We start from the raw sequence: 16,002 nt of genomic DNA on the forward strand, positions 1-16,002 counted from the left end.
TTTTCAACTTTCTTAATTAATACCACTTCAAATTATTATCCATTCAACTAATCTTTAGATAAATTTCCCTTCCATATTTCAATTCATTAATTCAATATCAAAAACATTTCATCACATATATTTTCAATTCTTTATCCCCTATTATTTCCATTTTCAGCTTACCACCTTTTTTATGTTACCTTATGTATTGTTATCATCTATAACTTTCTCAAGACCAATATGTAATTAGACAATCAATGAAAGAAAAAACAAGTAAAAGTAAAGTAAGCTTAATACATTTGGGCTCCACATGGTATATCCCCCATCTACAATATATCTTATATATATTCCAGAGATATTAATATAATTTCATATTTTTTCTTTGTTTCCAAAATTTACCTATATAATTTTAATAAATTTTCATTCCCCTGCTTTTGATTATAGTATAATTCATTCATTATAAATATTTTACATTCCCACATAATCCCTTCTAGTTCATTATATTTTCTATTTTCTCATATCCTTTGTATAATCAATTATATTTTCTATTTCATGTATACCACAAAGAAAGAAAAATAAAAACAGAGTTAATTTCCCCTTTTATTTCCCTATGACCAATTTCAACCTATAGCATTTATATAACCCTAATTCACACTTTTTGAACATAATTAATACCAGATTTTCACCCAGGTCATATTCTCTGTTTTCCTAATATTTAAATAATCATTAGCATATTTTAGAATATGTATATATGTGTGTGATATATATATATATATATTTTCTTAAGTTTTCGCGGGTACTTACATGTGTGGCATTCAGCTTTGTTCGGGTATTTTCCCACGTCATTGTAGTTGTCCTTTTAAAGTTGTAGCAACGTTTCGGCAGAATCTCATCTGCCATCATCAGGCTTCTGTATAGTGTTCATCTGTGAGTCAGACTTTTACAGTGGTTTCAGATTTAAATTTGGGGCAGCCTATTGCTGTGCCAGAATGGTTTTTTCTTCATGCTGATTGGTTGGGAGTCTTGGTCTGTGTTTATTGGTCTTGGAGTTTGCTGTGTTCTGCTTGATTGGTGTTTCTAATATCTTCTATCTGTTTTTTGGCTCTTTTTGTATCTTGATTGGCTGGCAACATTGTGTTACTTTATTGGAGGCCTTTAGTGCAGCTTGGCTCCGGGTAAATGGATGGCTATCATTAGTTAGGAAGCTAGGTTTCATCTGGGTGCCTGGTTGGGGTGTGTTTGAGCTGGAGGTATCAGGAGGGATCTGTTTGTGCCCAGGTGTTTGCCTGGCTTGTGGTGTGGAGATTTTTTTGTTTGTGAGTGCAGGCTTCCAAATGATTGACAGTCTGGTGGAATCATCTCTTCTATTCATGCTTTCTGGTCTTTTTTCAATCTCTATGGCTTCTCTGATGATTCTGTGGCTGGGGTTTTCTATAGTGGCTAGGGTTTTGGTGCCATTGAAGTTGATGCTATGACCTGTGGCTTCCATGTGTTGGACTAGTGAGGAAGTGTGTTCCAGCTTTTTGACTGCATTTTTGTGTTCATCCAGGCGGGTACTTATTCTTCTATTGGTCTGTCCAATGTATGTGGCCGGGCATGATGCACAGGGGACTTCATATATGCCTTGGTTTTCCAGGTCAATTTTATCTTTGGGGTTTCTAAGGATGGCTGCTATTTTTCTGTCTGTTTTGAAGGCAGTCTTGATGTGATGCCTGTGTAGTATCTTACTGATTTTGTCTGTAGTACCTCTTATGTAGGGCAGGACAGCTGTTCCATAGGTCTGTTCATCTTCTGGGTCTCTATTATGTCTCAGTGTGTTTTTGTGGGTCAAGCCGGTGATAGATAGATAGATATTATATATGTGTATGTGTGTGTGTGTGTGTGTGTGTGTGTGTGTATATATATATATATATATATATATATATATATATATATATATATATATATATATATATATATATATATATATATATTTGTTTTCTGAGGTTCTCATGGTATTTGTATGTGGATCTTTTGTTATTGGTTCTGCATCCGCTAAGATTCTATCTAGGCAGCTTGGCGGGTCCACTGGCCATCTTAGTAGTGCATCTGGCTGGTGCTTTGAGCGAGGTTGGTGCTTTGCCAGCTTAGCACTAGCCGAGCACCAGCCTGAAGCACCAGCCTGAAGCACCAGCCGAAGATGGCGAGTGGGACACGCGCAAACGTGCCTGAGATACTTTGAATCTTACATGCGGGAGAGAACCCGAATAACTAAAGATCAACATATATATATATATATATATATATATATATATATATATATATATATATATATATATATATATATATGAATGAATGAATGAATGAATGAATGGATTAATAACAATAGAACCCTCTTAATATCACTCACTCCATCTTTATTTTTCTCATCTAATATTTTTATCTAATAAATTATCTAATAATCTGAAGGTAATTCCCAGTAAGTTATAAACTTCAAATCTTCCCAGTCTACATTTCTAATAAAAATACAAAGATACATTCCCATGTGGTATCCCCCTTTTATGCTATATCTAACCCTTATCTCTAATCTCTTGGCCTTGTCATTTCTCTTAGTTTTAGCCAGCTTTCCCTTTACTAAGTTTTCCTGACCTTTCCTCGTTATCCCTCTTTTTTTCCTCTAATATTACATTTATTTCCATCTGCCAGTCCCCCATCTTTCCTCCCACCCTTTCTTTTTCTCTTTTTTGAAATTTCTTCTTGTACAGCTTTTTCTTTTGCTTACTCTGGGAGCTTTTTCTCTTTTATTTATTATCTCTGTCATCAATGTCTTAGTTTTAGTTCTCTTTGTGTCTTTTGGCAATGTCTCTGAATCTTCATGTCCACCTTGGCTGTCTTCATCTTCCTTTGGCTCCTCCTCTCTAGAGTTCCTTTGTTCTGCTATAAATTGCATTATTTTTTCTGCCAGTGTATCCAATAGTCCCCTTCTTTTTTTTTATCATTTCTTTCACAGTTTGCAGTTCCAACTTAAATTCTTTGCTTGCTTCTTCCATTTTTTTTAATCAATTGTGTTATTCTTTATTTTATTAAAGTTAATTGTAATCCTTGCCAAGAGACTCCGTTTATATCTCTTTTCCTTATTGGTCCTTCTATTTCCTTTGCACAGTCAACCCCCAATAGTCCCAATATATTGCCTTCCTTTTTCCTCTTGCTGCAATCTCCCCCTTTTTCTTTTAAGCTTCCAGGGTTCTTGTTATGTTAAAGTCTTTTATTTCATGTCTTTTTTCATTCACACATTTAACAGACTAGTAATTTTCCATAAAGTCATCCAGGGAAAAATGTCTTGTACCATTAGGTGGTGCTCTATATCAGGGGTCCCCAACCACCGGTCCGCGGACCGGTACCAGTCCGCGGAACAAGTCTTACCGGGCCGCTGGCTTGCTGGGCCGCCATCTTTTTGATGAAAAAGTGCTTCTGGTGAGCTTTTCCGGTTCACCGAAGCACGTTTCATCAAAAAGATGTAGCTTTTCCGGTAGAAAGCCATTTCTACCCGGAAAACTCACCAGAAGCACTTTCTTCATGAAAAAGGCCCGTGAGGTCACCGGAAGCACTTTTCATCAAAAGCGGCGCCAGCTGATGCGGTATCGGGCAGCGGCGTAAAAAAGGTTGGGGATCACTGCTCTATATCACTTCCACTTTTCAAAGTTCTTTTCCCCACCCTTTTTTCACTTATATTAATGTTAATTTTCAAACATTTCAACCATTGGCTTTTTTAAAAAGTATAATCGATTCCAAGCAAGTTCAGCATTTTATCCAATGCCTGATTAATGTCAGGTTCTGTATATTATTTCCAATTCCGTCCTTAATTTTGTTATAGCTCTTTTGTAGTCCAGTTTTTTATTTACCTTATATTGTCCTCTTGTTTTCTATTCGCCGCTGTTGTACTCTCAAACAAGGAATCTTTCTTTCTGCTTTTCAGGGTTATTAAAACAAAAGTTTCAGCTTCTCTTGTCTGGATACATGCCACTCACCACTTCACCTCTCCAGCACACACTTAGGTCCTGGTAGCTTCAGGGCAGCCATTTAAACTGCCGCTTCTCCCTGTCTTCCAGGGGAGTATACCAAGCCAGGGAGGGGAGGTGCGGCTCCCCCTCTTCCCCCACCCCTCCGAGATGGGTCTGATGGTTCCGGTCCCGTAGGGACCCCTTTAACAGAGTAAGCACGGATCAAAGCCACACACGATCGCGGTCTCCATCCGTCCTTGACGGAAGTGCCACCGGAAGTCCAAATTGAACTTCTTGAACTGTTTGAATGGAAGCCACTACAAATTAGCAAAATCAAGAATGGATTTTGTACACTGTGGCCTGCATTATCTCAAGACTACTCTGTGTGAAAGATACATACCACCGAAAGGAAAGGGTTTATGATGCCTGGATAAATGGAAACTGTCATAAAATACTAATCCCAAGCACTGGATCCTCTCAGCTGACTTCTTGAGGGAGCAAATGTAAAATAGGGAGGGCTGATGTTCCCAGGGGATCTTCAAACATCAATTATAAGAGAAGAGGTTGTGGTGGAAGAATATGTCAGTGATGTTACATGTGTTTATGTCTCTTCTAGCCTTCAAAGGCCCTGTTTTAAGTAACAGTAGCACATACCTTTCTGCTGTGGGAGAGAATGGCTGAGAATACTTTAGAATGCAAGAAAAACATCATTCCAAACTAAAAATCAGACTGCTCACTGGAAACATTGCAGGTAGTTCTCATTTAGCAACTGCCTGTTTACCAACCATTTGTAATTACTATGGTGATGAAAAAATAATCTCTGAAAATTGAGCTCTTATTCTCAGCAAATTTAATTGTAACAAATACTTTCAAAACTGAGCCTGGTTGTCTTCCGAAAGACTCTGATCTGATCATTTAAGGTCCAAACATCAAACTTGTTACTTTGTCCAATATAGAGAAACTTGGTTCTTTAAAACTGGATCATCAATATTTTTCTCTTGTTTCTAAAGTGTTGCACCACTTACTGAACTTAACCCTATTCCTCCCAGATTCTGCAATATCACGTTACCAAAATAGAAGAAATCCATTTCAGGAAAAATATTTTACTGGGAAGCAATTACCGGTATTAGAAGAGATCTTATATAATTCCCTAGAGGAACATAGTCCTCCAAGAAGTGATATAATACTAAATCACATGTGGGTTCCCAATAGAGTCAACTCTGTTTTATACAGTATAAGAGATGAGTAATGTCCTGGATAGCTACAGATTTTTCTGAAGTCATGCTGGTGCAATAGCAGAACTTTTTTCCCTCAGATTTTACTGGAATAACTCTTTATAAACCTTCTTTTAGATCTCTCATACCAAGAAACAAAATAAGTAATCCATTTCTCTAAAATAGAAGGAAAGTATCTCAGTTCTACATACTGTAATTATGTCACCTTCTTCCAATACTATCTCTTTTAGTGGTTTTGTTTCGTTTGTTTTAATACAGGCCCCATGTCATCTGCAATTTGCATATCATATTGGTTGGGGCTACCTCTTATTTTACATCTGTATTGGGCCCACCCACTCCCTTCCTAAATCTAATAGACCGCTGTGGGAGATAGAAAACTTCCTTGCCAGAAGCCTCAATTATTTGCTTGAAGGGGGCTTTTAAAATTAGATAGGAATGCATAAATTATATGTTTCCCTGTGAATAAGCCTTTCTTCTGAGCAGAAGCTTCTCTCACATGATTATCTAAGGAATTCCACATTGTGCCAATAAGAGTGAGAGGCTAAGATTTCAAATATAATTTGAACAAAGGGTTTTCAGTAAAAATAGAGATAGGTAAACAGTGTTTCCCAGGAGAAACATTTCCTTTCTAGGGTAGTCTTGCTGTCTCCTTTTATAAGCTGATCTGTTTTCTCTTTTCAAGATGATTGCCAAAATCTTTCTTCAAAAATGACATCTGGTGAGGTGATTTCTAGTCCACCCAAACTTACGGCACGATAAATCTGTAAGCACTGAAGGTGCTGGTTGTGCTGCAACATATTCAACTGGCTATTCTAAAGTTTGTCCTGGCAGCCTAGAGGCGTCCTGCAATCCAAGATCTTACTTGAATCTTGGATCTTAATTGAAATTAGTATGTTGGATAAAAAGCTGCTAAAAGAGCCATGGTGGTACAGTAATTGGAATGCAGCACTGCAGGCTACTTCTGCTGCCTGCCGGTTGCCTGCAATTTGGCAGATCAAATCTCACCAGGCTCAGGGTTGATTTAGCCTTTCATCCTTCCGAGGTTGGTAAAATGAGGACCCAGATTGTTGTGGGAAATATGCCGACTCTGTAAACTGCTTAGGGAGGGCTGTAAAGCACTGTTAAGTGGTATATAATCTAAGTGCTATTGCTAACAGTACGTTGCTTAACTGAGCTCATCCATTCACTGCTGATGGATATTACAATATCCTCAAAGATTCTGGTACCCTTGTTATTTGCTGTCCCTCCTTTCCATTTCCATAATACCTACAGTACTTTCCCATAGAAAGTATTAAAAATAACCTGGGAGATTAGCCAGCAGTAGAGTACCAACATTTAGTCCATTACTTCCGTGAACCTATGTGCCAAGCCATCATGTCTGTACAATTGTCTATACATTGAATGGAAAATGCACAGCTTTGATGATAATGAGCTTTTGGAATTGAATGTCTTGGGGGCACACTTGCAAGGGAAATTTACCATGAAGGGAATGTGTTGCTGAATGTTTTTATCCTGACATCCCAAGCACTGCATGCAAATGCATCCCACTTCAGTATGTTTTTGCTGTGTATATATGTAACACATGTTATTCTTAATAGTTTGGGGGTCAATTTGGGGTGCCCACATTGCAGCCCTGGTCAAAAGGGCCCAGCAGAAATTATACTACCTGAGACTTCTCAGATAACAACAACTGAATGAAAAACTGCTGGTGACCTTCTACCGCTGCATCATAGAGAGCATTTTAACATACTGTACCTCTCTGTATGGTTTTTGCACAGTGGCAGATAGGAAAGCACTCCAGAGGGTTAATGTCATTGCCCAGAAGATCAATGGTCCCTCTTTGGAAGAGTTTATAGCTCCCGCTGCCTTAAGAAAGTTCAAAACATTCTCAAAGATCCATTTCATCCTGGGCACCCTTTTTTTGAACTATTACCATCTGGTAGACGGTACAGAATAATAAAAACAAGGACAAATAGGCTGAAAAACAGCTTCTATCCCAGGGCAGTAGCTCTTTTGAATTCTGCTGTATAGTGCAGTGTTGGTGTGTGTTGGGGGTTCAATGTGTGAAGGGTGAAGGATGTGTGTTTGTGTTTATTTTCATCGTCATGATCATGATGTACACTGAAGATGGTGTTTGATTTCGTTGTATGAGGTGCAATGACAATAAAGTAAACTAAACTTTTGCCTTTTCTAATTTTGCCTTTTCTAAATGCATGTGTGTGTGTTGATGTAAGGATTTATCCGCATGCAATGTGTTTCTCCAAACTTTACCTGCTGTGAACTGAAAATTTGGTTTTGATCTTAATTTTTTTTTATTTTACACGCATATACACACACACACAAAACTTTACTACACCTATTTTCCTAATTATGTTTTCTAGGAGGCAACATTTTTGCCTCACAGAATGACCTTTGGGAGAAACTACTACATCTTGTGATCAGCTATGCTTTCTACAATAGCTAGTTGTGAATTGGCATTCCAACCCATACTTTTCATTTTGAGAATATCTGAGTCAGGTTTGGGAATTACAACTTTGCCTCTATGTCCCAAAAAGTTAAGGTCATGCTTCTACAATCCAAGTCCTGCCATAGGTCTTCAGTGATGGAGACCGGTGCAATCTGCAGAGCAATACAATAACAAAGAAATACAATAATCATGTAGGAAGTCCATGCCAGGAGCACAGTAAAAGATTTCTGGAGGGATGACTAGATGGATTTGCAGTTAAGACCGAAACCTCTTCTGATGCTTTTTAATCTTAAAGAGGTGTACTGTATATCACATAAGCTTTCATGGATCAAAATCAGCTTCAGAAAATGTGTGAAATACCAACCTGACAGAACAGTATTTTAAATAATGTGTGCAGGAGAGCGAAAAGGGGAAATTATGAAACGAGATTTATGTAATTATGAATTACATAATGTGACACTCCTGTCGCCTTGTCGCTCCTATCACAAACAGCTAATTACCATAAGTAATGTTTCTGGAAGATTAGATAGGATTAGATTAGAAGCGTGGGTGATAGATAGTGTTCTCTCCTTTATTGAATCCTGCACTGACTATTTTATTTTGTGATGAAATCAATTTCTGTAACTTTTTTCTTTTTTGCTGCCTTGAAACCTCATACAGCATGACCCGGGGAATTAAAATGCTCCCCTGTTAGATTTAGGATGTTGCTATTTCCAAAGCAACAGCATCTGAACAATCTTGCAGCTTTCAGCATTTGGGGCACACATACAACACCCATAGACAAGAGGAGGCATTTTCAAGATGACACTCCTCTCTCTCTGCTTTTTCCTCCCTACTCCCAAATTCACAATCACAATCCTCCTTCAAAAAACCAACTGGAATTTTTTTTTTCCTTGAGGAAGAAGAAAACGTTTCGCTTCTCATCCAATAAGTTTCATCAGTGTTCAATTCTAACAATCCTCTCTACTGGTTGGAAAGAGGGGTAAAAGAATCCATCTATGTTAGAATTGAGCAGCCCAGGGAGGAATAAGAAACCACCTAACTCCCCTCCAAAATGCGGTCCTTTCAGCAGTTTCAAGAAGATTCCACAACCAATTGCACTCTGGATTCAGGTGACCCTGAGGGCGCAGATAAATCCTCAAGTGGCCTCAAAAGGTTTCAGAGAAAGTGTTAACGATCAGATGATTGCAAAGAAATACAATCCTTCCATCCAATCCCCCACCATCCTATCCAAACCCATTCTTCCATCCCCTCACCATTCAGTCTCTATTGTTGATACCTATCTTTCCATTCCCTTCCCTCCTGCCATCACAACTTATGAAGTATCTTGGATGAGAAACAAAATGTTTTGTTCTTCTTCCTCAAGGAAAAACAGTCCAGTTGCCTTTTGAAGACAAAAAAGCACCTTTGAAACAACCTTGATAACTGGATGACTGAGAATCTCCACAGACAATCATGGGCGGTTCCTTATTTTGGCAGTTCCCCATCCTAGTGCAATCTGGGATGACATATTTCATAATCTTTTGTACATTTCTCAGTCCTAATCAAGGATACAGGAGACTTCGTTATCAGCTTGCTTTCCATTTGTGCAAAATGTTGGATTTAACTGACTTAATTATTCCATATGTTTGTTTGTTTGCATTGCATCCATTTATGGAGTGAAGTACAGAAATGCCTTCAATAATTTCAAATATCTCCTTTTGAGACTTTCCAAGCCATGTGAATTTCTATTGCAACTATTTGCTAATGGGATATTATTGTTCTTTCTTAAATCCCTGTAGTGAATTAAATCCAGAAAGCTGGCCTGTGGATATTACTCTGATGCCATCTTTAATAGAGCTAAAAAGTGATGAAGCTTGCAGAGCTTTCAGCCTTCCACCAGAGGTCAGGATTGTGCCTTCTACTTGCCGAGGACTACAATATCAGCCTGGGGAAGGCTTACATATGAGGCTGCTTGTTCAAGCAGATTTCAGTACAAGTAAGAGTGAATTTTCCTTTTTTTCCTTTATTAATTTTTGATGACGATCTCCGCTTCAATGCTCACTTGTAAAATAAAACCATCAAAATTAAGAAGAGTGAAGAGTATTCAAGGAAAGCTGCATTTATAAAACATTGGACTAGGGGACAAAACCTAGTGTTTAGTAGATAAGGCAATCACAATTTAGGATACTTATTTTTTCTCATTATTTCCAAAATTTCATTGGTTTGACTTGGATTTTATTGGATTTATTCCTTGTTCTGTATCTCATGAAAATAAACATTAATTGTCATGCTTCCTAGGAAGACATGTCGACATATTTTAATATGCAAAATATAAACAGATTATTGAAACAGCTTTCCTGACTGAGATGTTGAGATTTAAGAAATTATTCTGTGTGCTTGTATCAGAAAACGATATTTTTATTCCTCTGCTAATGCTACATATTCTGCATTTTATTTTTCTCTTTAGGAATCTTAACTCCACCTACACTTATTAAGAGCTAAAGGTCTTGATTCTGTGCAGGTTATTTATCAGTAGATGTATATAATCACCCCATAAAGAGCCCTGGTGGTACAGTGGTTAAAATGTAGTACTGTAGGCTACTTCTGCTGGCTGCCAGCAGTTCAGCAGTTTGAATCTCACTAGGCTCAAGGTTGACTCAGTCTTCTATCCTTCCGAGGTCAGTGAAATGAGGACCCAGATTGTTGGGGTAATATGCTGACACTTAGAGAGGGCTGTAAAGCACTGTAAAGCTGTATATAAGTCTAAGTGCTATTGCTATAATTCACCGGAAATGTCACCTGTAAATAGGAGATTTTCCAGTGTCATGTTATTCACAGATTGGATGTAGCATTGCTTGACTGGATTTGTGCTTATTTTAGCAGAACTTTGAAATAGCAGATTATTTCTTTAAAGAATTTTTAAAGAACCTTTCTGGAGCGACAAATTATTTAATCATGTATTAACAGAATATATTTTCATAATGTTCATTTTAATAAAGCCTTTAATTTTGAAACTAACAATGATAATAAATTTTTATAATGATTTAATTCTTCAAAAACATCCAATTCAAACTTTATTTAAGGCATAATTACAAAGACCAGCTACATGTAATGAAAATAGTGTAAATTGAACGAGGAGTTGATGTTCAAAGTCATGAAGTGAAGCTGGTGAGGAACAACCAGTTCTTCAGAATCATAATGTCAACATGAAGGCTCCCAATCTCAAGGTTGTGAAGAAAATGGCCCAATCTCCATTGACTTCAAAAGGCCTTATATTGAAACCTACATAAGCTTGGTCCTTATGTACTGTAGGAGGCAGATGGCTTCTTTTTTTGCCTACACTAGAGCAATTAATATACTTATATCATGAACTTCTATTATAAAAAAAATCCTGAGAGTTGTGAGAGTCAAGATTCATTGCCACATTGGGCATGAAACATATTTGCCATTTGATCCTTGAGAATTAGAAAGATCCCTGACTAGCAGTCATCATGTCACTGAAGGCTTATCCTCTGAAGCAACCTTTTCAACTTGTGGTTTTCTACACATGTTGGACTTATCTGCAGAATTCTCCAGTCTCTTATTTTTAAGATGAGAAGGTCAGCAATCCAGTCATCACCAAGACTGGGGAAATTGCTCCAGAAAGTTTTTGGTGCAAATCATATTTCAGCTATGATCTTGCTATGTGATCTTCAAGCTGTAGGGTTAAAATTCATTGTGTGGAATTTGGTGTGATAATACAAGTCTCTCTTTCAGGAATATTTCCTCATTACTGAGGTGATATGGTGAATAAAATAGATAGTATAAAATGTTGTGAATCCAGTGCTACACTAAATTCTTGGTGTAACTGTAGTTTTACCCTTTGTTAGTTAAGTTCTTCAATATATTTCAGAATTGACACCAGCTGTTGGTAGCGGCCTAAAATCCAAAAAGAGTTGTACTTTTTTCTGTCAACGTTGTGGGGAGAGTGTAATTAATAATAGGTAAGTACTGTACTCTGTGAGATTTTTTTCCTATTGATGAATGTATTCGCAAATCATTCATACTAGAAGAAATTAGGAGCTGGTGAAGTTTGAACCCAGATAATCTGGAAGTGAAACCCAGGTGAGAAAGATAAGAAATTTGGTATCCTTTCGAAAGGTTAAAAATCTCTATTGCCAGTATACAATAGTTCTTGTGCACTATGAATGGCATTTTTGTTACCCCTGTTCTTTTTACTTTTATTAACACCATCAATATTTTTAGATGTCTTGCAATGTTCTGTCTTGAGACCTTTTCAATTGAAAAACAGGAGATGAAGATTTCCAGCAACAGGAAAAACACGGGTCATTTTTAAGCTGGATTTTGTTTTAAAATCAGAGGTTGCGAAAATGGTAGTCATGTTCAAAAAGTGAATGTTGTTCATAATTAATTAAAAAAATATTTTATTGGGATGTACCAAACATGCTAATATGTACCATTAGCATGCTTGTCTGGTTCATTGTATGTTTCTATAGGAGTTTTGGCTTTTAATTCCAAAGAGGGACTTTTTTCCCTCCCCTTTTAGTCTTTTTGTCCATGGTGTAGGCCAGGAACATTTTTTATCTCCCACTAACTGAAGCTTGCAGAGACTTTGCTACCTTATATTAGTTAATCAGAGACTGGCTGTTTTTCTGCTGCAGAGGTTACAAAACCATAATTGTTGAAGACTGGAGAGGTTGTGTCACCTGACTACTGAGCCATGTTTATGCTTTTCACAGATTGTTTTTCTACATGAGATATAGCCGTAATACTTTTCATGGTACTGCCCTTGCCATTTACCAGATTGGAACTGGGTAGCATGCCCTTTAAATTAATTTTCCTCAGCTCTCTCTTTTGGCCTCGACCCTTCTTCATTAATCCCAAATATCATTGCACATTTGCTTTAAAGGAACACTGAAAAATAAATTGCAAGGATTATTTATTTAAACTTATCCTTTTTTTGCATTAAATTTAGTGTGACAAGTTTTGAGCCTGTGGGGGAAAAAAAACCACTAGCATTGTTTGCTATCAAAATTTAACACAACCTTAAATGAAGCAATTATGATGGATAAATAGTGCAGAAAACACTAAACCTACCATTGCAAGCTTTCCTTAATGTCTGAATAATACAGGAAAATGGATTGAGTAAATGGGATTATTATTAAAGTCCAGTTTCCCCCTTGCTTCAACTAGCCATAGTCACATCTGTATTCATTCAATACAGTGATTGAATGTATATATATATATGTATGTGTATGTATATATATATATATATATATGTATGGCATTCAGCTTTGTTCGGGTATTTATGTATGTGTGTGTGTGTGTGTGTGTGTGTGTGTGTGTGTGTGTGTATATATATGGCATTCAGCTTTGTTGAATATTTTCCCCGTCATAGTAGTGGTGCTTTTAAAGTTGTAGCAACGTTTCAGCAGAATCCTCATCTGCCATCATCAGGCTTTTGTATAGTGTTCCTGGGAATTGGAGGTCACATAGTATCCTGCTCTGAATTTCCAGTTTCTCGTAGGTTTAGACGAACACTATACAAAAGCCTGATGGCAGATGAGATCTGCTGAAACGTGACAACTTTAAAAGCACACTATGTCGTCTAATACCGAACAAAGCTGAATGCCATACATCTCACTAATGCCCATGAAAACTTAAGAAAAATATATCTTCTGTGTGGGTGTGGAGTCTGCTTTTTACGTAGAAGTGTGGTGGTGGCATCTTGTGTGGCCCTCGTGGGTGTGGGTCTGGTGTTATTCATCATGTTAGGTACTCTTCTATTCAGAAGATGAGACACGACCACAGACCAGAAGCCGCACTGGCAGCTGCATCACTACCCACTTCAACCCCCTGAGCCATACATGAAGCGAACCGACCCCACCATGAAGATGCAGCACGACCACAAACTCAAGCCAAACAGCAAGATCACAGCTCACCAGCTCAAATCCCCCAGTAACTAAGACCAACCTGAGCACAACCAAGCCCCCACCTGAACAGAACACACCTCCAGCCAATCAGAACATGGCCAACCCCCAACCAATCAGAACACAGCCAAACCCCAACCAATGAGAACACACCCCCACCCAATCAGAACACAGCCAAGCCCCCACCCAATCAAGTCACACCCCCACTAGCAGTTAAAAGGAAGAAGCAGCTGCAAGCTCACATCACTCTGAGAAGCACAGAGCTGAAGACAGAAGCCTGAAGATGATGAATGAGACTTCATTGAAACGTTGCCTGATACTTCCAATCTTACACGGGAGAAAACCCAATAACCAAAGATCCACATACAAATACCCGAGAACCTCAGAAAACATACATACATACATACATACATACATACATACATACATATATATATATATATATATATACACACACACACACACACACACATATATATATGTATATATGTATAAAATATGAAATGCAAGGCTACCTCGTACTTCCTACTTTAAAAATCTGTTTTAAATTTCTACAAACCATTGTCTGTTCCCCTGATCCACCCCATCTAATGTTTAAGGGTAGATTGTTTTTTGTGAAGTATATTCAGTTGGAAGCTGCTTTTATTCCATAACAGAATCAAACCATTCAATTTCATTAATAGCCCTAGACCAATTTTTCCCATGTGGTCCAGGTAACATTATGTTAAGATACACAAATATAAGTTCCCCCCAACACAGTTATAATTTGCCCCTTATTCTCAATTTTTATGGATGGTTCTCAGCATCAGAAACAGCAGAAAATCTGGTCCCTTTTCTGTATTCATACAATTGTTCTGAAGTCTGTACAGCCTGGATTTTTGTTGTATTTGTTATGGTAATCAACTCATTCTCTTCTTGCTTAGGACATTTCTCCGGGTTCTTTCACTTCCTTTTGAGAACTGGAGTGATTTGGTTGACGAATGGTGTTGCCATCCGAACCCTTTCAAGGATAGCCTGCTTCATCCCCAAATTGATGACTGTTTTCTTGGACACAATTACCTCCTGATTAATTCAAGAACTGAGTTATCGGGAACAGAATCTGGAAAGCTTCATTCAGAGGATGAGTGGACTACAAGTAGTGAGAGTGTTTTGGTAAATATATACAAAAAAATAAGGCAAAAGACTGCATTCCTTTGAGTTGCACAATTGTTCTCTGCTTTTTTCATTAAGTCAGGTCCTAGAAACTGTGAGTTTACCGCATTCTGGTCGTTATGGGCCTTGTAGTCCGACATCATTTGAAGATCCCAGTTCCTGGATTTAACTCTTATATAATTGTTTGGAGTGTTTGTGTGTGTGCCAAAGATTTTGAAGATCACAGTAGCAAGAAGATTTGTTGGTATAGTTGTTTGGGTTCACTGATAGTGTTTAAGCTAGGAAAGCCTCATTTGCCTGAAAAACATAACAGGCTAAGCCATAAACTATATTTTGCAAATCATAGTACTTGAATTTGCTTATTGGGGTAAGCCAAACTCTAACAAATCATTTTGTAGTGTGGTGCAGTATGCAGACCCAGCCAGTATAAGGTTAAATGACATGTGCTTATGTTACTACACAAGTGTCCTTTGGTTAAAAAAATAAATGAACTATAAACTGTCACAACATGAAAAGTGTAGCTTCTATAAAGAGCTTTGCAAACTGAAAGCAAATTAACCAGAACATTATAAAAGCAAAGATATCCTTCTGAGATGTATTAATTATTTTTCACCCCTCTGGTTCTGGAAAAATCCAGTGATGATCTCTACTGGGGAGAATTTAGCAGAATTTATTAGTTACTCTTGCATCTCTTGTGACAAGCATGGAAATTACATCCCTCCAATGCTAAAAGATTTTGAAATCAGGATTAGAAGTTACTATGTGGGGGCCAGATGTGTCTGATTAAGGGGTTTGGAAACCTGGTTATTCAGTCCAAATTTCTCATAGCCATTTGTACAATCCATCACTGCATATAAAATGGCTCTCCACATTTGGAGTCTGAGTGATCCGAATGCAGTTCTTCCACTTTACCTAGCTGGGTTAAGTAGCTTTTATCTCTGGATCTTTTGATGCTTTTGAAAATCAGTCACTTTTTCACAGCACAGCTTTCTGTACTGGAAATCTCTCCCTGAAATTGAGCTACACCTTGGCAGACTTAGAAGACCATAAATACTTTGGGTTAGACAAATAAAATGTTCCTTGAGGCACGGGCAAATAATGCTGAACTTCTAAAGATTGGTGTATGATTTCTGATCACTACTTGGCGTGGAAGAGTCAGGAGTTACTTGTTTAACATTTAAATAGGATGCAGAAGACTATATCACTGTAGGTTCAACCTCTTATTGATGGGGAAAACGTTGTAATATTCCTATTGCCATTCAAGTCTGTTGGAGCAG

The 16,002-nt window shown here is 37.7% G+C and overlaps 1 protein-coding gene across 3 annotated transcripts in view; it reads left to right on the plus strand.

Moving 5' to 3' along the window:
* UBE3D (ubiquitin protein ligase E3D) overlaps positions 1-16,002 on the plus strand; it is a 67,836-nt gene that overhangs the window by 2,313 nt on the left and 49,521 nt on the right. For all 3 annotated transcript variants that reach the window (XM_087944171.1, XM_087944177.1, XM_087944165.1), the window contains exons 2-4: positions 9,443-9,639; positions 11,536-11,626; positions 14,497-14,725. In XM_087944171.1, the coding sequence (XP_087800297.1) occupies positions 9,483-9,639; positions 11,536-11,626; positions 14,497-14,725 (477 nt within the window). In that variant the 5' untranslated portion in view covers positions 9,443-9,482. The remainder of the gene's footprint in view (positions 1-9,442; positions 9,640-11,535; positions 11,627-14,496; positions 14,726-16,002) is intronic.

Source organism: Notechis scutatus, chromosome 1, assembly GCF_049901735.1.
Source record: "Notechis scutatus isolate UNSWTSFEM ecotype Mainland chromosome 1, rNotScu1.2, whole genome shotgun sequence".
Lineage (NCBI taxonomy): Eukaryota > Metazoa > Chordata > Lepidosauria > Squamata > Elapidae > Notechis > Notechis scutatus.